The 25,266-nt window shown below is 52.9% G+C and overlaps 3 protein-coding genes across 10 annotated transcripts in view; 2 read left to right on the top strand and 1 right to left on the bottom strand.

Moving 5' to 3' along the window:
* The window catches only part of LOC147649057 (uncharacterized), a 400,363-nt gene extending 375,704 nt beyond the window's left edge, over window positions 1–24,659 (top strand). Inside the window, exon 9 of the mRNA XM_086865011.1 lies at window positions 24,621–24,659. The gene's annotated coding sequence lies outside the window, so the exon portion shown is untranslated. The remainder of the gene's footprint in view (window positions 1–24,620) is intronic.
* Window positions 1,074–8,474, bottom strand: LOC147649059 (maestro heat-like repeat-containing protein family member 7). Of its 8 annotated transcripts, none has more exons than XR_015279658.1 (17): window positions 7,582–8,462; window positions 7,249–7,390; window positions 6,581–6,645; window positions 6,104–6,463; window positions 5,771–5,919; window positions 5,366–5,513; window positions 4,974–5,164; window positions 4,754–4,891; window positions 4,360–4,474; window positions 4,050–4,187; window positions 3,641–3,817; window positions 3,352–3,507; window positions 3,091–3,192; window positions 2,585–2,687; window positions 2,250–2,306; window positions 1,618–1,922; window positions 1,074–1,546 (listed from the first exon to the last, which is right to left on the bottom strand). XR_015279658.1 is itself a non-coding variant. In XM_086864962.1 (16 exons), exons 2-16 carry the CDS (start codon window positions 7,364–7,366, stop codon window positions 1,771–1,773), a joined length of 2,169 nt encoding a protein of 722 aa, XP_086721088.1. In that variant the 5' UTR covers window positions 7,367–7,390; window positions 7,582–8,474; the 3' UTR covers window positions 1,074–1,770. The 8 variants fall into 8 exon arrangements, 2 of the variants coding, with proteins under 2 accessions (XP_086721088.1, XP_086721089.1); XR_015279659.1 differs by having other exon boundaries at window positions 1,074–1,583; window positions 1,655–1,922; window positions 7,582–8,010; XR_015279660.1 differs by having other exon boundaries at window positions 1,074–1,387; window positions 1,459–1,922; window positions 7,582–7,945.
* Window positions 14,670–18,543, top strand: LOC147649058 (olfactory receptor 14J1-like). The gene is made up of 2 exons (XM_086865119.1): window positions 14,670–17,229; window positions 17,357–18,543. Exon 2 carries the CDS (start codon window positions 17,376–17,378, stop codon window positions 18,306–18,308), a length of 933 nt encoding a protein of 310 aa, XP_086721245.1. The 5' UTR covers window positions 14,670–17,229; window positions 17,357–17,375; the 3' UTR covers window positions 18,309–18,543.
* Window positions 24,660–25,266: the final 607 nt, after the last annotated feature.

Genomic DNA, 25,266 nt, shown 5'->3' with positions numbered 1-25,266 from the left:
AATGATGAATAAGACAATTTCTAGCATCTATGTTGTTCATCAGAGCGGGCGAGATGTTAGGAAGGAAGAAAATTTAACAAAAATTTTACAGATATGAATGCTTACCGGAAGGTTCTCTAGATATGAAAGCAAGCTTAGATATATAAAAAGATGTTTTTAGGGCCACTTATTGCTGAAACCACTGAGAGAACAAAGGTTTAGTCGAGTTGGAAGGTTTAGAACAAAGGTTTAGTCAGTTAGAAGGAGGTTTTATGGCTAAAGTCCAAAAGATTTAAGTGGTCTTCAAACAAAGCATGTTTTCTACCAAGTGAAAAAGCACAGGCAGACAGAAAGACATTTTTTACCAAAGCAAAAAGGATTTTCCACTACAAAACAACTTTGAAAATTTAATATGTAATTACTAACTCAAATGATTAGTTAGTCACTAACATAGTATGGTAATTTCAGCAGTTTTGATAGAATATATGTACATGTAAAGGTATTGTGTATGATGCTGATTGGTTGTTATGCAATGATACAGACAGCAAAAGAAAGTGATATAATGCACTGTAAGCAGAACTAAGTGGGCTTCAGGACACAGGGCTTGCCTGTAGCCAGCAGCTGTAGGCTGACCCACGACCCCCTGCTGTAATCTAGTCGATAGAATACACAGCATTCTAAAGAAGAGCCATCTGAAGTCCCCATCTCTCTGCTGGCTCTAACAGTTCTGCCCTCTTCCTGATCCTGTCCAGGGATGGAGCATTGCTGTGCTTTCAGGAAGCTGTTCTAGAAAGACTCAGGCATTCCAAGCTCCTTTGCCCTCTGTGCATGCTTGCCACAGAATCCCTCACAGCCGGCTTCAGGGCATACTCAGCTTGGCTCCTCCAAAATCCAAGGCCTTCAGGGTGCTCAGTTAAACCTTTAACTCCACAATGCTGTGGAACTGGACCTTCAGCACAGGGACCTTTCCAGCCTGATCTCTGCTCGTTCCTCTGCGTCTCTGCACAAAACACAGCGCAGGAGAGAACGGCAGGAGGGGCCTGAGTGTCACAGTGCTCTGGATTTGTGACCCTTCAACTCCACAGAGATGCAGGTAAAGTGAAAAAGGCAAACTGTTTATTGATGGGATGTGAGGCAAAGGGATGAGCTGAGGGGCAAAAAAGGGGATGGGCAAGGTCTGTGGGCTGGAAGAAGGGAGCTGTCTAAAAGGAGGGAGAGTGGAGGGAAAAAGAAGGGATGGGCAGTGTCTGAGGGTTGCAAGGAGGGAACTATCAGAATGGATGGATAGTGGAGGGAAAAAGGAGGGATGGGCAGTGTCTGAGGGCCGCAGGGAGGGAGCTATCAAAAGGGAGGGAGGGTGGAGGGAAAGAGAAGGGATGGGCAGTGTCTGAGGGCCGCAGGGAGGGAGCTATCAAAAGGGAGGGAAACTGGAGGGAAAGAGAAGGGATGGGCAGTGTCTGAGGGCCGCAGGGAGGGAGCTATCAAAAGGGAGGGAGGGTGGAGGGAAAGAGAAGGGATGGGCAGTGTCTGAGGGCCGCAGGGAGGGAGCTATCAAAAGGGAGGGAAACTGGAGGGAAAGAGAAGGGATGGGCAGTGTCTCAGGGCTGCAGGGAGGGAGCTATCAAAAGGGAGGGAAACTGGAGGGAAAGAGAAGGGATGGGCAGTGTCTTAGGGCTGCAGGGACAGAGCTATCTAGAGGCAGGGAGAGGGCTGAAGCCATGCGAGCTTCCCACAGGCTCAGCTGGGCCAGTTGCCAGCAGTGCCTGGAGCTCCAGCTGGTCTCTTCTGGTCTCAGCGTAGCCTCATCATCCGTAGCATCTTACATGAAGACTGGTTTCGTAAGCCAGCAGACGAGCGTAATTCTGCAGTTCTTTCAATAAACGTCTGCTGAAGAACTGTGTTTCTCTCAGAAGGGTTGTCATCTCTTTTTAGAGCTTGAAGTGCTGGAAGAGAGGGGAACAGAGCCACGATCAGAGCCCAGATCTGTGGGAATCCTAGGAGAAAGTCCTGCCAGAGCCATCCCAGCCTGCTCTTGCCGTGGCCACAAGAGTGAAGAGGCCAACAGGATCAGCTGCAAGGTCCTGGTCACGAATCCACACCCCACCCAAATCCCTGCCCCATGTCGCTGAAATCTCTCTGTGATATTCCCACACCACCAAGGTGTCCACACAGGGAGAGAAGCCCTCTGAAGCCGGGGCACGGATTACAGCTCCCTGCCCGGGCATTGCAGATCCCCCAGTGCCAGCCCCTCACTGCCATCCCTCACTCACCCTCGCTGAGGACCTGCAGCTCTTCCTGCTGCCCCCTCAGGGGCTCCCTGGCCATCCCTGGGAACACAGAGCCTGTCAGGGCCCCAGCGGCACAGCTCCCTGCCAGCGGCGCTGCAGCCCTGTGGCCACACGGCCTCCCGCCCCGGCAGGGCTCAGCCCGGGCCCTTGCCGCATCCTGACTCAGCCCAAGGGCACGGCTGCCAGAGGCCGGCAGCAGCAGCCCCGAGGGCAGCCGGGGCTCCAGGGCGCCGGGCCCGGGTGTCGCTGCCGGGGCAGCAGCCGGGGCTGGGGCCGAGCTGTGGCGGGGAGGGAGCCAGCCCGGGTTCGTGGCTCACCGAGGAACCTGATGGCCGCCTCTCGCAGCGGCTCCTGCGGGCTGTCCAGGTACGGCAGGGCCCGGCACAGGTGCTCGGCTGCTCGCTTCTTGTCCTGTGCCAGCTGGAGAGAGCGGTAGAGGGAAGGGTTGGCGCGGGCTCTGCCCCTCGGCCGGGCGCTGCTGCCTGCGGCCAGCCCCGGCCTCCCGTGCCCGCCCAGCCCTGAGGCCCGGCCAGCAGCCGCTGGCGCCGGGCTCTGGAGGGGGCAGAGAGCCGGGAGCTGCCCGAGGAGCCGCGCTGTCTCCCTGGCCCGCAGCCCCACTGGGCTGTGGCTCCATCGGCACCCGGCTCGGGGCCACAGGAGCCTGGAGACGAAGCCGTGCGGCCCAGGAAAGGGAGCGGCGTGTGGGGCACAGGCTGGCACCCCTGGGTGCAGCACTGGGCAGGGGCCACAGCTGCCAGCCCCACACACTGAGTGCTGGGGGCTGGGAGCTTCTCAAAACTGGGCTTCTCCAGGCCGTTCTTACCAGACGCTCAGCAAACTTTGACAGCTGCTCCTTCCTCACCAGCCGCTTCAGATTCCTCCTCTTGAGGAACTCGGCCACACGAAGCAGCGTTTCCCAAGAGGCCTGGAGAGCAGCAGAGATGCAGAGATGGCACTGCAGCCCAGGGCACAGGACTCTTGTCTGGGTGACAGGACCCCGAGGAAGCTGCAGCCTGGGAGGTTCCAGGACAGGAGGAAGCCGATGCCCCTCCCAGGGATGCACCGGCATCACAGCAAACCTCACCTTCGCCACACGCCGGTTCTCATCATGGCAGTGGATGAAGAGTGGAATCAGGCTCTGGTCCAAAATCTTCTCCAGGGGCTTCTTTCCCTCGTCCACTACCAAGTCCATTGCCTTGAAGAAGAGGTCAAGGGAGAGCAACTGCACATGGCTGTGGTCCTGGAGGAAAAGAAGAGAAGAAGACCTTAATACCAATTCCTCTAGGCTCAGCTGGGCAAAGGCCCAGAAATCTGTAAGACACAAAGTTTCTGGGCAGCAGCCAATGCCCGTGTCTGGGGGCACAGAGCCTTACGTGATCAAAGAGCAGCAGGAGTGCCTGAGCCAGCTTTGGGGCAGTGGTGCTGCATATCATGATGTCTTTATTGTTGAGCATATTGATGAACACACGGAGGGCCATGCCAACTACATCTCCATCTGCATCAGCCAGCAGGTCCTGAAGGCTTTGAGAGAGGCTGCACATTCTTATGGCCTGTTTGGAACACAAGGCAGTGCTGGGAAGCCCTGAACGGCTGCAGCGCCAAGACCACCCTGGCACTGCAACCCCACCCTGCTGCTGCTGGGCCCAGATGCCAAAGTCCTGTCCCAAAGCACTCAGGCAGGTGAGGCAGGAGAGCTGGGAGCAGCTGCCTGAGCTCCTGAAGCCCAGCCAGCCCAAGGGGCTGCTTTGCCCAGCACAGCTTCAGCTGCTGCCCCGTTCTCACCATCGAGGGATCCTTGCTGAGCACCACGAGGCCTCTGAGCGCCAGGCGACGCCTCTGCCCGCACTCACTCTGCAGGTGCCTTGATGCGATCTCAAGGACACCGTCACCGTATTTAGTCAAATCTAAGCACTCGAGGACCTGAAAGGCACAGGGCAGTGAGAGGGGAGCTGGCCGGCAGGAGCCTGGAACTGCGCAGGGCTGGGCCCAGGCAGCAGCACAGGGCGCGGGCACCGTCCCAGGCAGCTGCGGCTATGCAAGGGGACAGGGCTGGCAGGCAGCTCAGCGAGGGAGTGCTGGCCATCGGGCTCACCTCCACAAGGAATGCCAGGAAGGACAGATCACAACATGGCTCCTCTCTTCTGAGTGACTTGAGCAGGTGGATTGCAATGCGGGAACAGAAGGGGATCAAGCCACGGCGCATCTCCCTGTCAGGGGGAAAACGGCACCAAGACTCTGATATGGGGGGAGCACAGACCTCTCCCAGGAATGACTCACAGAGATCTGGCCTTTCCCCAGCATCCCTGGAGGGACCGTGGGTGCTTTGGGAAGTGGCTCCTTTTGGGCACCCTCCTCTCTCAGCCTTTTCCAGTCTGCTCAGCCATCCCTCAGTGACAAGGCCCTCTGGCCAGGACCACAGGGACTGTGTGAGACACCCCAGGCACAGGGCACAAGTTTCAGAGGCAGCTGGGAGAAGTGAGGCTCACCTGGCCAGCAGACCCACGGCATAGTGCTGGGTGTCAGCACAGAGGAGCGTGTCCCAGCCACGCTTGCGTCCCATTTCCATGACCACGTTGTCACACCGCAGTCGGCAGAGCAGAGATTTCATGGCCTGCATGGCAAACCTGTGTGCAGAGCACAGCCCAGGTCACACTGGGTGCACTGGTGTCAGCCACAAGGGCATGGGAAGGACAGGAGGACTGGCACCTGTTGGCGTTGCTGGGAAGGCGGTGTTGCTCCCGGCAAGCTTTCCAGAAGCTGTCAGCTTCCACTGGTGGCATCTGCTGTGTGGTGATGACAACATGGAACAGCAGAGCCACAAACAGGCGGGCGGAATAAAGCATCATCGCCTCGTGGCACTGTGGCATCTGGACAATCACCCAGAGCACCAGAGTTGCCTGCAAAAGAATCACACCAAGACAGCGCTCAGTGCCGAGGTGTCCATGGGGCAAAGCCCGAGGGGAGACGCACGGGGAACAGCGGGCCCGGTGTCCCCTGAGCCTGCCCCTGGCCCAGGTTTCAGCCCAGCGCCTTCGGCAGGAAGAAGATGGAGAGCTCCTGGGGAAGCAAGCTCCAGGTGTTCATCTCCAGAAACTCACACTCAAGGGCAAAACGTCCTTGTTGTCCCCATCAGAGGTGCAGGTGCTGCAAAGGGGCCAGTTCTCCATCACACAGAGAAGTGTTGGCAGCACTTTCTCAACTGTTGGTCCCGATGAGGCTATGGTTTGCCACATCATGGCAGCAGCTCTGTGGGATCAGAGCTCTGTGTCAGGGGTGTCTCAGTGACATTGCCATGCCCTGTGTAGCTGTGGGGTCTCAGGGGACAGAGCCTCCGTGCCCTGAAGGGCAGGGAGGGACCACTGGCAGCAGCCTCAGGAAACAGAGGGGCCTGAGGCTCCTGGACCTCTCTGCCTGTTGGGCAGAGCCCATTGGACAGGCTGTGCAGGGCGATGGGCCCTAAAGGCCGGTGAGCCCTGCGCTCTCAAGGCACGTGGGCCCCATACCTGTCACACGATGGGGCACAGCGCAGGAGGGTCAGCACCACATCGACCGGGTGTTCTTCAGCCAGCCTTATTATGTCAATTTTCTGCCTGACATCCACAGTGACATGGGACACCAGACTCTGGTGAATGTTCCTCACAGTAGATGGCACCTGGAGGAGGCATGGGGAAGACATGGAGTGTTGTCCAAGGCAGCAACTTCCCCAGCTTCCCCCAAGAAGTGCTTCCCTTCCCGTCATGCTCTGCTGGCCTCAAAGGCTGACAGGGCCCTGTGGATGTGGCTTGAAGGGCCACAGGATCCTGGGAGACCTCCAGTTCTGGCCCCTGGCTGGCTACCTGCTGGTCAGAAGAAGCAGCTCTCTTGTCAATGATGTCAGAAGACACACGAGGGTCCTTGAAATAATCCCATACGAGCTCTTGGCTAATAGTGGGAGTGAGTATCCTGTTGGTATCCGCAATGCCCTGAGTCTCTCCAATGTCATCATTTGGAATGGCCATGCCCTCAGTCACTGCCATGTCAGCCTCTGCCCTGTCATCCTTCACTGCAGCATCAGAGTCTTGTGAGGGCTCAGCTGAATCTGGGCTGACATCAGGCTCTGCCTGGAGCTCGGTCAGCCCGGAGTCAGGCTCAGCTGTGCCCTCAGTTGCTGCTGTGGTGTTCCTTCTACGCCCAATGCGCAGGAACTTGCGGAACCTCTGTGCAGAATGAACAAAGGACAGGGAAGAGAGGCATGTTCCATGGAGTGCTGCAAGTGCAGAGCTGAGCTGAGCAGTGACAGCAGGCCCAGCCCAGGTGGGGATGGCTGCAGGTACCTTCAGCGTTCTGCGGAAGCGGCCACGGGCAGGCTCCTGTTCTGGTCTCTCGTCCATGGCTGCATCTGTCAAAGAGCAGCCAGAGCTGAGGGGCTGCGGGACAGGCCGGAGAACACAGCCCAGCCCTGCACTCCCCAGTCAGGGACAGCCCTGAGGTGGCTCAGGGGATGGAGCAGGGCCACTGGCAGGGGTCAGCCCCAGCCCCTCTTCTGTCTTGTCCTTGGGCATGTCCGGAGTGGAGGGGAGGGGAGGGGATGGGACGGGACGGGATGGGACGGGATGGGACGGGACAGGACGGGACGGGATGGGATGGGATGGTGCAGGGCCTGGCTGGCTGCAGTCATCAGCCCTGTGGCCCAGCTCTGCTACTCACTATCCTGCAGTGGTTGGAACTGCTCCAACCCAGCCCCTCTTCTGTCTTGTCCTTGGGCATGTCCACAGGGGAGGGGAGGGGAGGGGAGGGGAAGGGAGGGGAGGGGAGGGGAGGGGAGGGGATGGGATGGGATGGGATGGGATGGGATGGGATGGGATGGGATGGGATGGGATGGGATGGGATGGGATGGGATGGGATGGGATGGGATGGGATGGGATGGGATGGGATGGGATGGGATGGTGCAGGGCCTGGCTGGCTGCAGCCATCAGCCCTGTGGCCCAGCTCTGCCACTCACCATCCTGCAGTGGTTGGAACTGCTCCAGCTCTTCAGGCTGCTGTGCTGGGGCAGCTCCAGGGGCTGTCTTTCTGTTCCCTCTGAACACTTGGAACAGGTTGAGGAATCTGCCCTCCATGACACAATCTGGCCTTGGGGGCACCTTAAAGAGAGATGCCTTGGGTAATCTCTGAGTCAACAAGTCGTGCAGTTGTGCCTTGAAGGCACCTGCGAGAGAGAAGCCTCAGGAAGCCTACAGGACAGCAAGTCCTGCAGTCGGGTCTCGAGGGCTCCTGCCACAATGACTGGAGACTCCTCGTAAATGACTGTGGTCACCAGGTCCCACAGTCTCACCTTGAGGACAGAGGCCAGAAGGATGGGAGATGCCTCAGAAAAGCTCCAGGTACCAAGTACTGGAGTCTGGGCTTGAAGGCACCTGCAAAAGAAAAGTCTTGGGAAGGCCACGGGCCACCAAGTCCCGCAGTCTTCCCCCACAGGCACCTGCAAAAGAAAAACCTCGGGAAAGCCACGGGCCCCCAAGGCCCGCAGTCTTGCCACGAGGTCACCTGTAGGATTAAAGTCTTGGAAAAGCTCCGGGTCAGACACAATCGAGTGCGCTGTGCAGGGGCTCCTGACAGCACCGCTCTGGCGCGTCCTGTCCCGTCGCGTGCACTGGGCACAGTGGCGTTGTCCTGTCACCGCCAGCCCCTATGTCACCACGTGTCACAAAGGGCCCTTGGACACCCTGTCCCTTTCCATTCCACGGTTACCATGCTGCGCCGTGTCACAAAGGGCCCTTGCACGCACTGCCACCTTGCCCTGGTTCCACCCCCATCCCCCCCAAAGTGGCCCAGGTTGGAAGGAATCCCTTGCCCAAAGTGTCTAAGACAGCCAGACAGGATCTTTAGGAACGCCTCAAACCATCAGCAAATGCTGCCCTGCTCTGCAGGCTCAGGGCAGCAGAAGGAGCCCTCAGGGCTGCCAACACAGCCGCAGCAGGAAGGGCACGGGGCCTTGCACAGAATCTGCACAGGAGCCTGGCAGCACTGAAATCAGCAAGTGTGGCAGAGTCCCCACCGAGGCAGACCTGCCACCCCAGCCGAGCCCTGGCAGTGCTGGTGCCCTTCTCCTGCCCCAGAGACCTGTGCCCCTGGGGAGCTTCTGTGCCAGAGGGCAGCCAAAGCCCAGGTGCATTGGGGACTGGGCTCCTTCCTGCAGGGGTCTTGGCAGGAGCATCTGGAACAACTGCTGGCAACGCTTAGCCTTGGTCAGATTATTACATGTTGGAATTATTTTCCCATTGAAGTCATTTCCTGCAGCTCAAAAACATCTTTGTTGGGAAGGCACAGAAGGATCTGGCATTTAAGGACCCTCAATTCATGAGAGCTTTACTTCCCCGTTGCTCAACTCAAGAAGTTCCAAAAAGTTGCAGACTTCACCAATTAATTGGAATGACCGGAGAATTTGAAAGATCTGCAAGTTTGCTTCCCATCTCAAAGCAGCAAGTCCTTTGCCTTAACATCATCCATTGAGAGTCACTTTACAAAACAACACTACACAGAGGCTAAAAAAAGGCCATTCTTTGGTTTGCAAAGCTTTGGTTTTCTATGGAGGGATGATAATATCTTAATTCTCTGAAGGATTAAAGCTCTCAAGGAATGAAAGTCCACTCAGTATTACAAAAGTAGTCCAGACAATTGAGTAGATTGCAAAAAGGCTAATCCTGCCCCTGGTACAGATATCTAGGTGGCCAATAAATTACAGCTCTCCCCTCTTCTTTTTTTGCATGAGAACCAGGACCACTAACAGAAAAAGTCACAGCTATTCCTTATGTCCTCCATGACCAAAGCTGTGCCAAACCATGGATGCTGCCATCAAACTGACTCAAATTCCAGCCTAGACCTCTCACTTCCAGACAACTCCTTCCCCAACACACCCACCAACACCAATGCCCCCAAAACACGCTCACAGAACTCCTCAACACCCCACCAGGACAGGAGAAGGGACAGGCAGTGGGGTTATGGCTGTCTCTTAGCTGGGGGACACGGCTCAAAGGGCAGATGGTTGAGGTTTTGGTGTTGGACTGCTGCTGCCCCGAGGATCCACTGCTACTGCAGAACTTTTCTATCACTGAGTCTCTTTAATGTGGGTGAGCCTCTGCTCACAAGTGTGGCCATGTAACTGGGTCCTTTCAATACCCAATCACTCTGGGAGGGATCCTCACCATCTGCTTGGGTGCCTCAGGGGAAAACCGGGACCCAACCACCTCTGAAAGGGAGCGTTTCACGGCTGCTTTCGGGATCCCAGCAGCTGCTGCTGTTGCCAGGGCATTACACAGGTGACAGCCAGGGAACACCCAAACCAATCCCCCCCTCCACCTTTTTTCTCCTTCCAGGGCTGCCCAGACCCTGCTGTTTCTGCCACTGCTCCGGATTTTTAATACACTTTTAGCTCAATATCCCTGGGTCTGCCCAGCCCCATGCTGCTCCTGCCACAGCTTCGAGCTCATTGCTAAACTGTTTGCCACCCCAGGCCTGCACTCCTCTGCTGTTCCAGCCCGGCCCCTCGAGGTTCCTGCTATAGTCCATTTCACCAACTTTATATCCCCCCACATTCGGGTGCCAAAACAACTGCAGTGGGTCGACCCTGGCTGCGTGCCAGGTGCCCACTCTGTCGCTCTGTCACTCTCTTTCCCACTGGGACGGGGAAGAGGATAAGACAGAGAACAGCCAGCAGGGTGAGACAAGGCAGTTCTATTACAGTAAAATAAAGAACTAAGTAGAGATCTGGGCCTGCATGGGCTGAAGAGAAAAAAAGTCACTCTCTACTTCCCATCTGATGTTTGGACATTTTCTGAAAAGAAAGGCTTCAGCACACATAATGGTTCCTCCAGAAGGCAAACACTGAAAACTCAAAAATGCCCCCCCTTTCCTCCTCTCTCCTTGAGCTTAGCTCTCTGAGATGTTGTCATGAGGTATGGAATATCCCTCTGGCTAATTTGGGTCAGTTGGCTTGGTTGTGTCCTCTCCCAGGATCTTGCTTACTCCCATCCCCTTTGATGGGGGAAGGAATGTCAGAGGGACAGCACTGCCAGGCAGTAGCCAAAACACGGGTCTGTTCTCAACACCTGTCTAGGTACTGAAATAAATTGGGCAGGACTAGAAGTCCTTTTTAATGCTTTTAATACAAGAATCAGCTTGGGTGGAGGCCCAAGGGGTCGCACACACACCGCCACTACTCCCAGATTTCACGCAGAGGAGGAGGTTGACTTTGCCACACGGCAGAGTCGGAGCTTCCGTCCTCACAGGAGTCTGCAGGAATGCTCGTCTTCTTCGGCTCAGAGTCTGGGATGTCACCCTGGTCGAGTTCCCCCTTGGTGCTGTCAGCTTTTGGGAGGAAGTCAGGGGACTCCTCTGGGTCTTCCTCATTCGGTGGTGCTGTCTTGATTTCTTCTCTTTAGTGTGGCTCGTTGTTTCCGGAGTCTTATTAGTCTGTGTGCATCCTGTGTGTCTCTGGTCTCTCTCATTTACGTCCAGGCCCTTGTGTCATCCTCCTCCTCAGGGCTGGGGACGCCATTCTGGGGAGCAGTGGCGGTGATCTCCCAACGGGACAGGGACATGACAGCAAAGGGTAAGTACAGCTAATACATAACAAGAAAAGAGCTAATAACCTGAACTTGGGATAAACAACAGAACAATTGAACTGGTTTACAACAAAGCGCTAACCAAGGTTTAACACTTGCATCCAGGTTCTCAAAATTGTTTCTTACAGCCCAGTGCAGGTTGGGATGATGATCCACCCTCACAGCTGGCCCAGGGCAGGTCTGGAGTGCTTTTGGTGGCACCTTGGGCTGGCACACACTTGAGGAGTGGGTCTGTTTTCAACAATGAAACTTGGGAGTTTTAGATTGCGAAAAAAAAAAAAAAAGAAAAAAAAGAAAAAAAAAGAAAAGAAAAAGGAAAATGCCCTCTTTGCCTGAGTGCAGGCAGCTCTCCAAGCAAAGCAGGTCCCAGGTGAGGGAGGACACAGAGGATGGGCTTGGGGAATGTGGGGCAAGGTTGTCCACACTGGCTCACACCTCAAGGCACAGCTTCTCTGAGCAGGCCAGACCTCCTGAGGAGAGACCCTGGGTCAATATCAATCACAGAATGCTGCAATCACCTCTGCTCCAAAGAGAGCAGGAATAAAATACATCCTTTATAACAGGAATGTGCATTTCCTAGAAGCTCTTTTTAATATTTCTCCATAACTTTAGTGGGAAAACTTCCAAATGAGCTGCACAGGAGCAGAGGGAAATCAAGGCACAGCCATGGTTTGTCAGATTTGCACAAGGCTGCTCTGAGTCCCAGGGGCTGGATGGGGGAAATGGTGGGGTGGGGGTAGGGACAAAGTCTGATGGATCATCAGCTATAAGGGGTGTTTATTTTCAGATCTATTCAGACTGCCTGAGGGGGTACTGGGGATTAGAAACAGAAAAAGAAAACTGAACAGGACCAAACAATGATATCTCAATTGTTTTCAATACAGTAGATTTACTTTGAATACGCTTCTGAAATTTGTCTAATTAACCACGGAAGAACTGACAAATTTTTCCCATGGGCTTATCTTGTTTGGGTGATTTGAACAAATGTTAATGAGCCTTTGTCACTGAATTTCTCAGCTGAAGAGCTCAAGAAAGAAGAGGCCTGTGGAAAAGTAAAATTCATCAGCAACCTCCAAGTGGCTGAGGATCCATCCCCGTGAGAGCAGGAATGACCAGCAATGGACACAGCTTTGTGGCTGCCCCAGCTTTGGGATGGGCCCTGGGCCTGGAGCAGGAGCAGCTCTTGAGGGCCCCGAGGCCGGGGCTGTGGTGCTGGCCTGGGCAGATGGGATGGCAGGAGGGGCTGCAGAGCTGCCAGGATCTCCTGGAGAGGGGAGCAGGGCACCCAGGGAGCCTCCTTTTCCTTTGGCCAGGCACTTTCCCCCATGGCTGGGGCTGAGGCCTCTCTGAGCTGCAGCTGCTGCTGTGCCCTGCAGAGGGGCTGAGGCCATGGGGCAGTGCCCAGAGCAGCCTGCCCTGAGCAGAGCTGTGGGGCCAGAGCCGGCTGGGCAGTGCTGGGGAGAGGCCCTGGCTGCTGCCGAGAGCTCAGGGCAGCTGGGACAGCTTGGAGGGAGCTGGGCTGGGCTCAGAGAGCCTGCCAGAGAAACCAGCAGTGTCCATCTCAGCCTGTGTGAGCATGCAGGGACAGGACTTGGCCCAGGCCTTGTGGGGCAGGGACAGCGCCTACAGGGCAAGGGATTGAAAACAGGCAAGTGGCCGAGAGAGGAGGCTGCTCTGTGCCCTTGGTGGCACGAGCAGAGCAGGGAGGGGGCCCAGGACATTTGTCACCGCCGGGCTCTGTCCCCAGGTGCTGCCAGCCCTGGCTGCTGAGCCCAGGTTTGGCCTGGGCTGAGTTTGGCTGTGGCCCAGCTCCATCCTCCTGCAGGGCTCAGGGCCTGTTGCTGGCCATGGCCAGCCCTGCCCGGCCTCTGTGCTGGCCCAGAGCCCGGCAGAGCCCCGGGCAGGGCTGTGTGTGCAGGCCCACAGGTGCCACGGGCTCTGCAGGAGCTGGGAGAGGCTGCCCAGCAGGGAGGCCATGGGGCACAGAGCCCCAGGGCTGCTGTGGGCACCACGGCACAGGGGCCGTGCCCACCCGCAATGCTCCTGCCCTGGGCTGGGCCTGCCCAGGGGCTGGGGCACCATGGCTGGGCCAGCGGGGCACAAAGGGGCCACGGAGCCGCTGCCGGGGCTGGCAGCAAGGCCAGGCACAGACAAGGAATTGCTGTGCATGGCCTGTGCTGGCCAGGACTGGCTGTGGCAAGGGCAGAGCTCAGCTGTCCTTGGTAGCTGCAGGAAAAGTCCAGAGCCCAAAGAGCCTCCATGGCTGTGCTGGAGACCAAGGCTGCAGGAGGGGAAGGCTGGGATGCTTTGGGATGGGGAGGGCATTGAATTCCAGCAGACACCACAGATGGGAGGCTTAGCAAGGCTTGAAGAGAAGAGAAGCTTCACAAGCCTCCAAGGGGGGATGTTACCAGATGAAAAACCATCTCCAGCTGGTGAGCACACACAGCTCTTGTTCTTCAAAACCCCCTGGCCCATGGAACTGCACCATGCCCATTGTGTAAGAAGGAGAATTGGAAAGTGACCAACTTTTACCAGTTCACCAGGCAGTCAGGTCTGACTCTGGCATCACCAAGCACCAGGGACCACCAAAGAGACGCCCAGGACAGAAGAACACAGCTATGAAGGTAAGAGAAAATATATTAATGATTTCAGAGAAATTATTATCATATGTATGTTTATTCTGTGACAGTCAGTGAATATGGATGTAAAATACAGTCCACAAGCAGGAACTTTCCTGTACCCAGCACGCACACCTTTGGGAAGAGCTATTCCCCCTTGTGCAACTGGCTGAATAAAGAATGCTGCTTCTTACTGCTCCCTTGCTGTGAAGCAGTTTCTTTTATTTTATTTTTATTTTTATTTTTATTTTTATTTTTATTTTTATTTTTATTTTTATTTTTATTTTTATTTTTATTTTTATTTTTATTTTTATTTTTATTTTTATTTTTATTTTCTTTTATTTTTTCCCATTTTTGGTAGCAGAGTCACAATGGACCCTTGGTTCCATGATGCCCCATAGTGTCACCATGGTCTCCTTGGTTCTGCAGTGTCACCATGGGCCCTTTGTTCCTGAGGTTCTGTAGTAGAACATGGTCACCTTGGTTCTGTGCGGTTCCATGGTGTCACCATGGGCCAGGGTTCCACAAGGCCTTGCTGTGTCAGAAGGGCCCCTTGGTTCCAAGAGGTTCCTCAGTTTCACCATGGACCATTGGTTCAATGTGGCCCCAATGTGCCAAAATGGATTTTGGTTCCGTGGGGTTCTGCTGTGTCAAAATGCACCCTTTGTTCCATGAGTTTGCCCAGTGTCACAGCTGACTCCTTGGTTCTGTGAGGCCCCACCATCAGCAAGTCTCTGAAACGTCAGAGTAAGTCTCCTTAACACTAATTTGGTGTTTAAGAGGCACATGATTTATTCAGGCCTGAGGTCCAGCATGGGATAACTCCTAACCTGACATGGACATGTGATTCTCCCAGTGTGTTGCTTTTATACAGTGGCTAAATGCATATTACAATTTACCCATTTCCACAAAACCACACCCTGAGTTCCCAGATTCAGTCCTTGTTTTTCCCATCACTGCACCCTTGAGCCAGATGTCTTTTTCTTGTCTCCCAACCATCCTTGCTGGGAAGGCAGGCCCTGCATGCCTTGTTCCTGTGCTAGAAGTTCACAGGCACGGTAAAAATTGAGTTAACCCTTTGGGTATCAAGGTCAAGGCTTTGTGTGGCCAGGCAGAGGCAGGCAGGACGCAGAGCTGTCAGCAAAGGAAGGGCCCAGTGAGCTGGGGCAGCCGGGGGATGACGACAGCCTGCAGGGCCAGAGGCGCAGGGCATGGACACCGTAGGGCAGCCTGGGCTGGAGAGGGCATAGGGATGGGCAGCAGCTGCAAGGCCCTGCCAGAAGCAGCTTGTGCAGCCCTTTGGCCATGGCTGCTGGGCCTGGGCCTGAGCCATGAGGAGGAGACAAGTGACCCTGGCAGCCCTGGGGCCTCATTGCCTCCTTGTCCCTGCTCAGCAGCCTGGCAGGGGCCGCCCCATGGTGCTGCCCTTGGCATTGCACATCCCCACATGCCAGTGGCCCGGGAAGAGCCCTGAGCAATGAGGGAGGGACAGCATCTGCCTTGCCAGGGGCTGGGGCTCAGCCCTTGGCCCTTTGCACTCCTGAGACACATCCAGCTTTGCTCAGCACCAGAGACACCTTTCCCTTGCTTGTCCCCAGCTGTCACCAGTGCCTGCAGTGTTCTGCTCTCCCTGGAACCTGGGGACACTTTCCCAGTTGAGTGCCTCAGTGGGACCCATTAAAACCTCACAAAACTTTGGAGATGGATTGTGACTTTGAATTCTTGAGAGGTTTCTTCAGCTCCCTCTGGGGGACTGATGTTCAGGGACTCAGTGCCCAACCCACAAGAGAAGTCCTTGTGCTGTGTCTGTGCTGTTCAGCTGGGCTGGGCTCTGGCACAGAGGCAGCTCCTGGCAAGGGCAGCGCTGCAGAGAGACAGCTCTGGCCAGGAGCAGCTCCTGGGCACAGCCCAGCAGGGCTGGGGCACTGCCTGCAGCCACCCCAGGCACAGCACAGGGCACAGAGAGGTGAGAGGCAGCCTGGGCTGGGAGGGTGACTGAGCTCTTGCTAGAGGAGAAATCTTCACAGTGTTTGAAAGAATAATTCTCTGGCTAGAGCAAAGCTAAACTTCCATTCCTGGAGGCTTCTCCTAAGGCTGGCACATCCCATGGTTTCCATGATCATTTGGATGGACTCTCCCAGTTCCTCTGGTGCAGAGCAGGTGGCCACAGGGCAGGCAGGGCAGTTACCTGCAGGCAGCAAGGGCAGGCAGCAGGAGTGAGGAAGAGGTTCAAGGTAGCCTGGGGTGGGGGAACAGGAGAGACCCCATCAGGGGAGAAATCTGCACAGCCCCTGGACACGGTGAGTCTCTGGCTGCAGAGCAATGCAGGTGAGTTGCTGGGAGTGTCTGTGACAATGCCAGCACTGACAGGACCTGGCAGGGTGGCTCTCTTGGATGTCCTGGTGTGGAGCAGAAGAAGCTCCAGAGCGGGGCTTCCCTGCTGCTCCCTGAGAGGCACAGGACAGGTCCCTGCACAGGCAGAGCTGTCCCGGGGCCGTGGGGTGGGGATGGACTCTGTGAGCCCTGGCAGGGAGCGGAGCTGGGCACGGGGAGACGCTGCTGGCAGGAACAGCCCCACTCAGCAGAGACACGGGCAGGGAGGGACAGGGAGCTGCTGCCAGAGATGCTGGCCAGGGGGATGTGGGCACCTCCCTGCTGTCCCTGTGCATCAGACACCTTCCCCCAGCAACTCCTGCCCGGGCTCCTTTCCCAGCCTAAGCAGAGCCCCTGCCCTCAGCCCACGGGGGCTCGGGTGTGCTTTGCCCCTGCAGCAGCCGGAGCCCGGGGAAGGAGAAGCCCCTGATTTCCATCAGTCTCTGTGTCCCTCCTCCCCTGGCAGCAGCATTGTGGCATTTCCCTGCCATCCCCAGGTGCCTGTGTGTCCTTGTTGCCACCAGTTTGTTTGCTGAGGCAGTGCAAGGGTTTGGGGGGGGCAGGTGCCTGTCCAGGCAGGGAGCCTTTGGATGCTGCTGTGGAGATGTGTCTGTGGGAGCAGAGTGCCCAGCTCTCGCCATTCAGGGGCCGTTCAGGTGATTCCCTGGCTGTCCTGCAGGGCTGCAGGGTGCCCTCCAGAAGGGCACAGCTCTCCTGTGGTGTCTCTGGGCTGCCTGGGATCCCTGTGCAGGAGACAGCTCAGTGCTAGGGCCAGGGAAACGCTGCTGGGCAGCTGCAGCTGGGCAGCTGCAATGATCCCTCTGTGCCCCAGCCTGGCAGGAGGCAGCTGAGATCCTAAAGAGACACCCTGAGAGAAGGCGAGGGCTCTGTCACTGTGCTCTCTGAAGCCAGAGCTCTCTGCTCTCAGCAATGCCCTGTTTCTCTCAGGGAACTCCTCTGGGTGCCTCTCCTTCAGCTCTAAGCTGCCAGCAAGGAGCAGTGAGAACAGCCCTGATGGGCAGAGCTGCTCTCTTGTCCCTGCACTGAGACCATCCCTGTGCCTCTCACACCCACACCATTTCACCTGCAGTGCATTAGAAATGTCAGGCATTTCAAACACCCACCACCTCTCCTAACTGCAGCAGGTTCAACTGGATGAACAAATACAAGGAATTCCTTCAGCTCAGTTCTTCAGATGAGCAAATTGCCAACAGGAAATCTGAACAGCTTTTTGGTGTAGCACGACTTCAGTTAATTGGAGATCAGCCAGTGTTCTCGTTTGCCTCTCACTGCACAAGAAGAAGGAATCCTCCAGAGCCCATTTGTGAGTTCCTGCTCTCAGTGCCTGCAAATCCCAGAGCCCAGGTGAGGGGAATGCAGAAAAGTGTTTGTAAAAAGAGAGACTCTGAATGTTAAATTGCTATAAGATAGGCAATATATTTTGCTCATAGAATTGTGGCCTGACTCTGTGCTGTGTTTTCCTCCTCCACAGATAAAAATTTCCTTAGCAAATGTCCAACAGCAGCTCCTTCAGCCACTTCCTCCTGCTGGCACTGGCAGACACGCGGCAGCTGCAGCTCCTGCACTTCTGCCTCTTCCTGGGCATCTCCCTGGCTGCCCTCCTGGGCAACACCCTCATCATCAGTGCCATAGCCTGCGGCCACCACCTGCACAGACCCATGTTCTTCTTCCTGCTCAACCTGGCCCTCACTGACCTGGGCTGCATCTGCACCACTGTGCCCAAAGCCATGCACAATTCCCTCTGGGACACCAGGACCATCTCCTACTCAGGATGTGCTGCACAGCTGTTTCTGTTTGTCTTCTTTCTTGGAACAGAGTATTTCCTGCTGACCATCATGTGCTACGACCGCTACGTGTCCATCTGCAAACCCCTGCACTACGGGACCCTCCTGGGCAGCAGAGCTTGTGCCCACATGGCAGCAGCTGCCTGGGCCAGTGCCTTTCTCAATGCTCTGCTGCACACGGCCAATACATTTTCCCTGCCCCTGTGCCAGGGCAATGCCCTGGGCCAGTTCTTCTGTGAAATCCCACACATCCTCAAGCTCTCCTGCTCCAAATCCTACCTCAGAGAAGTTTGGCTTCTTCTGTTTTCCATCTGTTTATTTCTTGTCTGTTTTGTGTTCATTGTTTTCTCCTATGTGCAGATCTTCAGGGCTGTGCTGAGGATCCCCTCTGAGCAGGGACGGCACAAAGCCTTTTCCACCTGCCTCCCTCACCTGGCCGTGCTCTCCCTGTTCCTCAGCACTGCAGCCTTTGCCCACCTGAAGCCCCCCTCCATCTCCTCCCCATCCCTGGATCTGGCAGTGTCAGTTCTGTACTCGGTGGTGTCTCCAGCCCTGAACCCCCTCATCTACAGCCTGAGGAACCAGGAGCTCAAGGCTGCCCTGAGAAAATTGATGACTCTGTATTTTCAGAAGTATTAAACTCTCTCTTTTCTGCTGCAAAGCCTTTTGAATGTAACTCTTTGGAATCTTAGCTTTATTATTCCCTAATTGTGCATTTACTCATTGGTAACTTTTTCTACTGTTGTGTGTTTTACAAATACTGTAGTATTACTTTTTGTATTTCTACATGAATATCTACCTTTCCTGTGAAACACAAAGACCTGCAAGAGGTCTGTTCCCTGTGCATTTAAATAAAAACAAATGCCTGCCCTGACCTGTGTTTTCTGGATCATTCCTCAGTGCTTCTCTGGCTCTGCAGTGAATGATTTTGGGTACCTTAACACCCAAGGGTTCAAGCTTTCCAGGTTAAATGGGCTAACTTAATGCAGTTTCTGCTGTGGAAAGTGTTTTATGTTCAACTGGATGTTGCATTAAATGCTTTGCCCAAGTTCCTTGGTTCTCTGTACTTTGCCAGTAAAATTCTGTGTGGTTTTCACCTCTGAGCTCCGTTGGTCAGAGCACGGTGCTGATATCAGCGAGGCTGTGGCTTCAATCCCTGTGTGGGCCATTCACTTGACAGCTGGAATTGCTGGTCCTTGGGGGTCCCTTGCAACTAAGAATATTCTTTGCCCCTGTGTCCCTTGAGAATATCTGCTGGGGTTTGTCCCGTGCACCAAAGGCAAGTCAAGGAGCCTTTGGTTGCCGCCATCACTGGAGTGCTGTGGGCTGTTGCAGCCCCGCAGGCTCCCAGGGGCCTCTTGTTTGCGTCAGGCCCTGCTGGCTCACGCTGGCCCTTGGTTCCATGAGGATCTGCAGGGTCCCCCAGGTTGATGGCATTTGTCCTTGCTGCCCCTCACATCCCCCTGCCCCAGGAACAGCCCCGAGCCCCCCGTGAGGGACAGGCCCTGCTGGGCCAGGCCTGGGCTCAGGGCTTGGCCTTTCTGCTGCCTCCAGCCAGCCAGGGCTTGCTCAGCATTGCAGTTCCTGCTCACAGCCTTTGGCTCCCTGCAGCCCTGGCCTCCAGGATCTGCTCTCCCCACTCCCTGGGGAGCCTTTGCCACTCCCTGCCCTCCCTGGGGCCACTGATGCTCCAAGGGACTTGCACTTTGCCTTTGGACTCCTGGAGCAGCTTCTTCACCCTTCTCTCAGTGCCTGAGGCTCCTGGGCTCAGCCCCAAATCCAGTGTGGGGCTGGTTCAAGTTATAATCATGTCCACACTTTCTAACATGAGTTAATGACAAGCTCCTGGTTTCATTACTCCCTGTTCTGGCCCCAAATTCCTTTTTTTTAGATCTAAACTGCCCCTTTAAGATCCAGATTGGCACATTTTGTTTCTCAAACCCCCAGTTTTGGGACAAAATGTCCCATTTAGGTGCCAAATTCCGCCTTCTGGGTCCACATTTCCCATCTGGGCACCCAATTCACCTTTTTTTTTGTCCAAATTTCCATTTTTTGGACAAAGATTCCCCTTTTTGGCATCCAGATTTTCCACCTGAGTGCTAAATTTCCCTTTTTTAAGGCCCAAATTCTCCTTTTTGGGTCCAAATATCCCACCTGAGTGCCCAAAATTTTCTTTTTTGGCCCCAAATTCTCACTTTTGATCCCACATTCTCCCCTTTTTCACCTAATACCCCATTTTTTTCTGTCCCAAACTCCCCTTTTCATCCCAAATCTCCCATTCTTGCTGTAGATTTCCCCCCTGGCTGCCATTGGCTCACCTGAGTTGTCCTTTTAGCATCAGACTCCCATTATTTTTTTAATCCAAACTTTCATTTTTGGGTCTAAACTGCCCCTCTTTGTGGCTCAAATCCACCGTTTTGGGCCAAACTCTTCCTTTTGGGAGCCAAATTTTCCCTTCTGGGTCCACATTTCCCATCTGGGCACCCAAATTCACCTTTTTTTGGTCCAAGTTTCTGGTTTTTGGACCCAGATTCTCCTTTTGGCATCCAAATTTTCCACCTGAGTGCTCAATTTCCCCCTTTTCAGGCCCAAATTCTTTTTGAGTCCAAATGTCACACTTGAGTGCCAAAAATGTTCTTTTTTGGCCACAAATCCCCACTTTTGAGCCCAAATTCTCACTTTTGGACCTAATTTCCCCTTTTTTCTGGGCCCAAAATCCCTTTTTCATCTCAAATCTCCCCTTTTTGCCCCAGATTTCCCCCCTGGCTGCCATTGGCTCACCTGAGTTGACCTTTTAGCATCAGACTTTAATATTTTTTTTAAACAAAATCTTAATTTTGGGTCTAAACTAACACTTTTTGTGGCTCAAACCCCCAGTTTTGGGCCAAACTCTCCATTTTGGGAGGCAAATTCCCACTTCTGGCTCCAAATTTCTCATCTGGGCACACAAATTCCCCTTTATTGGGACCGAAGTCCCCATTTTTGGCCCCAAATTCTTCTTTTTCAGTCCAAATACCCTACCTGAGCAACCAAATTCCCCATTTTTAGGCCAAAATTCTCTCTTCCTGGCCCAAATGTCCACATTTCAGGTACAAACTTTCCACCTGAGGACCCAAATTCCTATTTTTGGGACCCAAAATTCCCACTTTTGGACAGAAACTCCCTTTTATTCTGGCCCCAAATCCCCTTTTTCTTTCTAAATCCTTTTTTTATTGCCCCAAATTTCCCCCCTGGCTGCCGTTGGCTCACCTGGGTTGACCTTTTAGCATCAGACTCCTGTTTGTTTTTAATCCAAACTCTCATTTTTACATCTAAACTGCCCCTTTTTGCTGCTCAAACCCCCAGTTTTGGGCGAAACTGTTCCTTTTAGGAGCCAGATCTTCCCTTTTGGGTCCGTATTTCCTATCTGGGCACCCAAATTAACCTTTTGTTGTGCTAAAGTTGTTAGAATGTTGTTAAGTTAGTTGATGTTAGTAGTTGATAGCTTGAAATGGATCTTTTCCCCTAGAAATAGGTCCCAAATTCCCCAGTTTTGGTCCAAACTTCCAATTTGGGCACCCAAATTCCACTTTTTTAGACCAAAACTCTCCCTTTTAACACCAAATTTCCCCTTCTGGGTCCAAATTTCCCATCTGGGCACTCAAATACCTATTTTTTCTCATTTAAATTCCACTTTTTGGGTCCAAATTTCTCACCTGAGTGCCCAAATTCCACCTTTTTGTTCCAAATTACCCCTTTTTGTTCCAAATTATCCCTTTTTGGTCCAAATTTCCCATCTGGGCACACAAATTCTACCTTTTTATGCCCAAATTCTCCCTTTTTGGATACAACTCTTCTATTCTGGCCGTAAATCCCCTTTTTCATCCCAAATCTCCCTTTCTTGCCACAGATTTCCCCCCTGGCTGCCATTGGCTCACCTGGGTTGATCTTTCAGCATCAGACTCCCATTGTTTTAATGCAAACTCTCATTTTTGGGTCTAAACTGCCCCTTTTTGTTGTTCAAACCCCCAGTTTTGGGCCAAACTGTTCCTTTTGGGAGGCAAATTCCCAATTTGGGGTTGACATTTCCCATCTGGGCACCCAAATTCACCTTTTTTTGAGTCCAAATTTCCATTTTTTGGACACAGATTCCCCTTTTGGCATCCAAATTTTCCACCTGAGTGCTCAATTTACCCCTTTTTAGGCCCAAATTCCCCTTTTTGTGTCCAAATGTCCCACCAGAGTGCTAAAAATGTTGTTTTTTGTCCCCAAATTCCCACTTTTGAGCCCAAATTCTCACTTTTTTGACATAATCTCCCATTTTTTCTGGCCCAAACTTCCCTGTTTCATCCAAAATCTCCCTTTCTTGCCCCAAAATTTCCCCCTGGCTGCCAGTGGCTCACCTGGGTTGACCTTTTAGCATCAGACTCCCATTGTTTTAATCCAAACTCTCAATTTTACATCTCAACTGCCCCTTTTTGTTGCTCAAACCACCAGTTTTGGGCCAAACTGTTCCTTTTAGGAGCTGTATAGTCCCTTTTGGGTCCATATTTCCCATCTGGGCACTCAAATTCACCATTTTTTGAGCCCAAATTTCCGTTTTTTAGACACAGAATCCATTTTTGGGGTCCAAATTCCCCACCTGAGCACCCCAATTCTGCTTTTTTAGGCCCAAATTCTGCCTTTCAGTGCCAATACTCTCCTTTCTGGGTCCAAACTTCTCTTTTTTTGGAGCATGCCAATTCTCCTTTTTTCCACCCAAATTTCTTGGTTTTGGACCAATATTCCACTTCTTGTGTCCAAGTTTCCCACTAGATCCCAAATTTCCCTGGTTTGGTCCAAACTTCACATTTGGGCACCCAAATTTTCCTTTTTTAGGCCAAAATTCTGCTTTTTGCCCCCAAACTCCTTTTTCTTGGTCCAAACTCCCCTTTTTCATCCCAAATCTCCCCTTTTTGCCACAGATTTACCCCCTGGCTGCCATTGGCTCACCTGAGTTGATCTTTTAGTGTCAGACTCCCATTGTTTTTTAATCCAAACTTTCATTTTGGGGTCTAAACCAACACTTTTTGTTTCTCAAACCCCCACTTTTGGGCCAAACTGTCCATTTTGGAACCACATTCCCCTTCTGGGTCCAAATTGCTCATCTTCGCAGAAGAATTTCCCTTTTTTGGGATTAAAGTACCCATTTTGGCCCCAAATTCTTCTCTTTGGGTCCAAATACCCTGCCTGAGTTCCCAAATTTCCCCTTTTAAGACCCAAATTCTGCCTTTCAGCCCCAAAACTCCCATTTGGGGTCTGAATTTCCCATCTGAGCAACCAAATTCCCCTTTTCTTAGGCCCAAATTCTCCCTTCCTGGGCCAAATGTCCCCATTTCAGGTACAAACTTCCCACCTGAGGACCCAAATTCTTATTTTTGGGCAAACTGTCCTTGTTTTGGACACAATCTCCCCTTTTGTCTGGCACAAACTTCCCTTTTTCAGCCCAAATCTCCCTTTCTTGCCCCAAATTTCTGCCCAGGCTGCCATTGGCTCACCTGGGTTGACGTTTTAGCTTCAGACTCCAATTTTTTTTTAAACCAAACTCTCATTTTTACGTCTAAACTGCCCCTTTTTGTTGCTGAAATCCCAAATTTTGGGCCACACTGTTCCTTTTAGGATCCAAATTCCCTCTTCTGGGTCCACATTTCCCATCCAGGCACCCAAACTCACCTTTTTTGGTTCCAATCTTCCCATCTGGGCACCCAAATTCCTATTGTTTGGCCCAAATTCTGCTTTTTGGGTCCATATTTCTCACCTGAGTACTCAAAATCTGCCCTTTTTAGGCCCACATTGGCTCACCTGGGTGGACCTTTAAAGTCAAACTCCCAATTTGTTTTAATCCAAACTCTCATTTTTACATCTAAGCTGCCCATTTTTATTGCTGAAACCTCCAATTTTGGGCCAAACTGTTCCTTTTCCAGCCAAATTCTTCTTTTTGGGTCTCAATTTCCCATCTCGGATCCTGTGAAAAATAACATTCACTTTCCTGGTCAATTTTGCAAGGTTTAATAAGAAAGTCAGAAGGAGACAAAGACAATAAAGCAAAGGGTTAAAAGGGCTGGGTGCTTGGCCCTCTGCCAAGAGCACCCCTGGTGTTTTGGAAACACCCTTTATATCCTATTTCTATTGCATCACCTGATGCATATTCATAGACTTTATGCATATTCAAACTTTCCCATTAACTACTTTACATTTCCCAGGAACTGTTTAGCATGGCCACTCCTTGGGTCCGCCTTTTTACAGCATGCCTGTGTCTTGGCTTGTGGTTTTAATCCTCTTCTTCTCCCCTTTGAATTTGGGCCTTGGCTCCTTCTTTGCAGAGCCGCTGAGTGTTGATGGCAGCAGGGTCCCCATCATCTGTTCACTGGAGTTATCCCAACTGAGCAGACAGTTCAAACATCCTCTATCGACTGTTACAGCAAAGCCATTGGAACGTGATACATACAGCATTCATCTGAATCCTTGTGAAAAGCCAATATTATAATATGTATTGATAACAGCTTCTAGGAAATGCACATTCCTGTGATAAAGGATGTATTTTATTCCTGCTCTCTTTGGAGCAGAGGTGATTGCAGCATTCTGTGATTGATATTGAGCCAGGGTCTCTCCTCAGGAGGTCTGGCCTGCTCAGAGAAGCTGTGCCTTGAGGTGTGAGCCAGTGTGGACAGCCTTGCTCCACATTCCCCAAGCCCATCCTCTGTGTCCTCCCTCACCTGGGACCTGCTTTGCTTGGAGAGCTGCCTGCACTCAGGAAAGAGAGGTTTTTCCCTTATTTTTTTTTTTTTAAGCAATCTGAAACTCCTAAACTCCTAAGTTGAAAACAGACCCACTCCTCAAGTGTGTGCCAACCCAAGGGGCCACCTTATAATATAATAAATGACTTTTTTTAAACTTAATGGAGATTTTGATAGTTGTGTATTGTCAGCACAGGTGTAGCAATTTGTAATAAATGACATTTTTCAACTGAAATGGATTCATGTGTATTTGTAGCTCAGCTGTGCGGTTGCAGCAATCTGCAAGCAATGACATTTATCAGCTGAGATGGGTGGTTTGTGATTTGTGCTCTCCAAAGCAATGGGCAGATGGAAATGCCATGACGCTGGAGGATTTTGGTGATGAAAATCTCCAGCCACGCCCAGCACATGCCCCACTTGCGCTCAGGCTGGGCAAGGAAAGCGCAGCTTTGGGATGGCAGCAGAGCCACACGTTGGCTCAGAACTCGCTGCACAGGCCTGCTGAGAAAACTCTGGGACTCTGCTGCGCGTACAACTCCAAGCAGGAGGCAGCGGGGCAGGAGAAAGCATTCACAATGTAAAAACAAAGAGAAATTGTGTCCAAACAGATGTGAGGATACTCTGTGAGTTTGATCAAATGCTCTAACTCACCACTGCCTGGGCTCATCTTCAGCAAAACTAGTTTGTTCAAAGCTGAACACCTTCCAGGAAAGAGAGATTGCTCTATCTTTGGTTCAGGAATGGCATGGTGACCAATCCCAGGTCACTCGGTCCATTTGCACCCAACACCAATGTGATGGATGGCAAAAATGGCATTTATTGCTGGAGAATTTGACACTTTA

Source organism: Cyanistes caeruleus, chromosome 28 (assembly GCF_971803275.1).
Source record: "Cyanistes caeruleus chromosome 28, bCyaCae1.hap1.1, whole genome shotgun sequence".
NCBI lineage: Eukaryota > Metazoa > Chordata > Aves > Passeriformes > Paridae > Cyanistes > Cyanistes caeruleus.
This window is presented reverse-complemented; position numbering and strand designations above follow the sequence as displayed.

Excerpts from the sequence above, each read along its gene's own strand:
- LOC147649059 (XM_086864962.1), bottom strand. The coding sequence starts at position 7,366 with ATGGAGGGCAGATTCCTCAACCTGTTCCAAGTGTTCAGAGGGAACAGA. Across the intron at positions 6,646-7,248 it reads GTTCCAACCACTGCAGGATG|ATGCAGCCATGGACGAGAGA; the intron begins GTGAGTGGCAGA and ends GCTCTTTGACAG. Across the intron at positions 5,165-5,365 it reads AGGACGTTTTGCCCTTGAGT|GCAACTCTGGTGCTCTGGGT; the intron begins GTGAGTTTCTGG and ends ATTCTTTTGCAG.
- LOC147649058 (XM_086865119.1), top strand. The coding sequence starts at position 17,376 with ATGTCCAACAGCAGCTCCTTCAGCCACTTCCTCCTGCTGGCACTGGCA.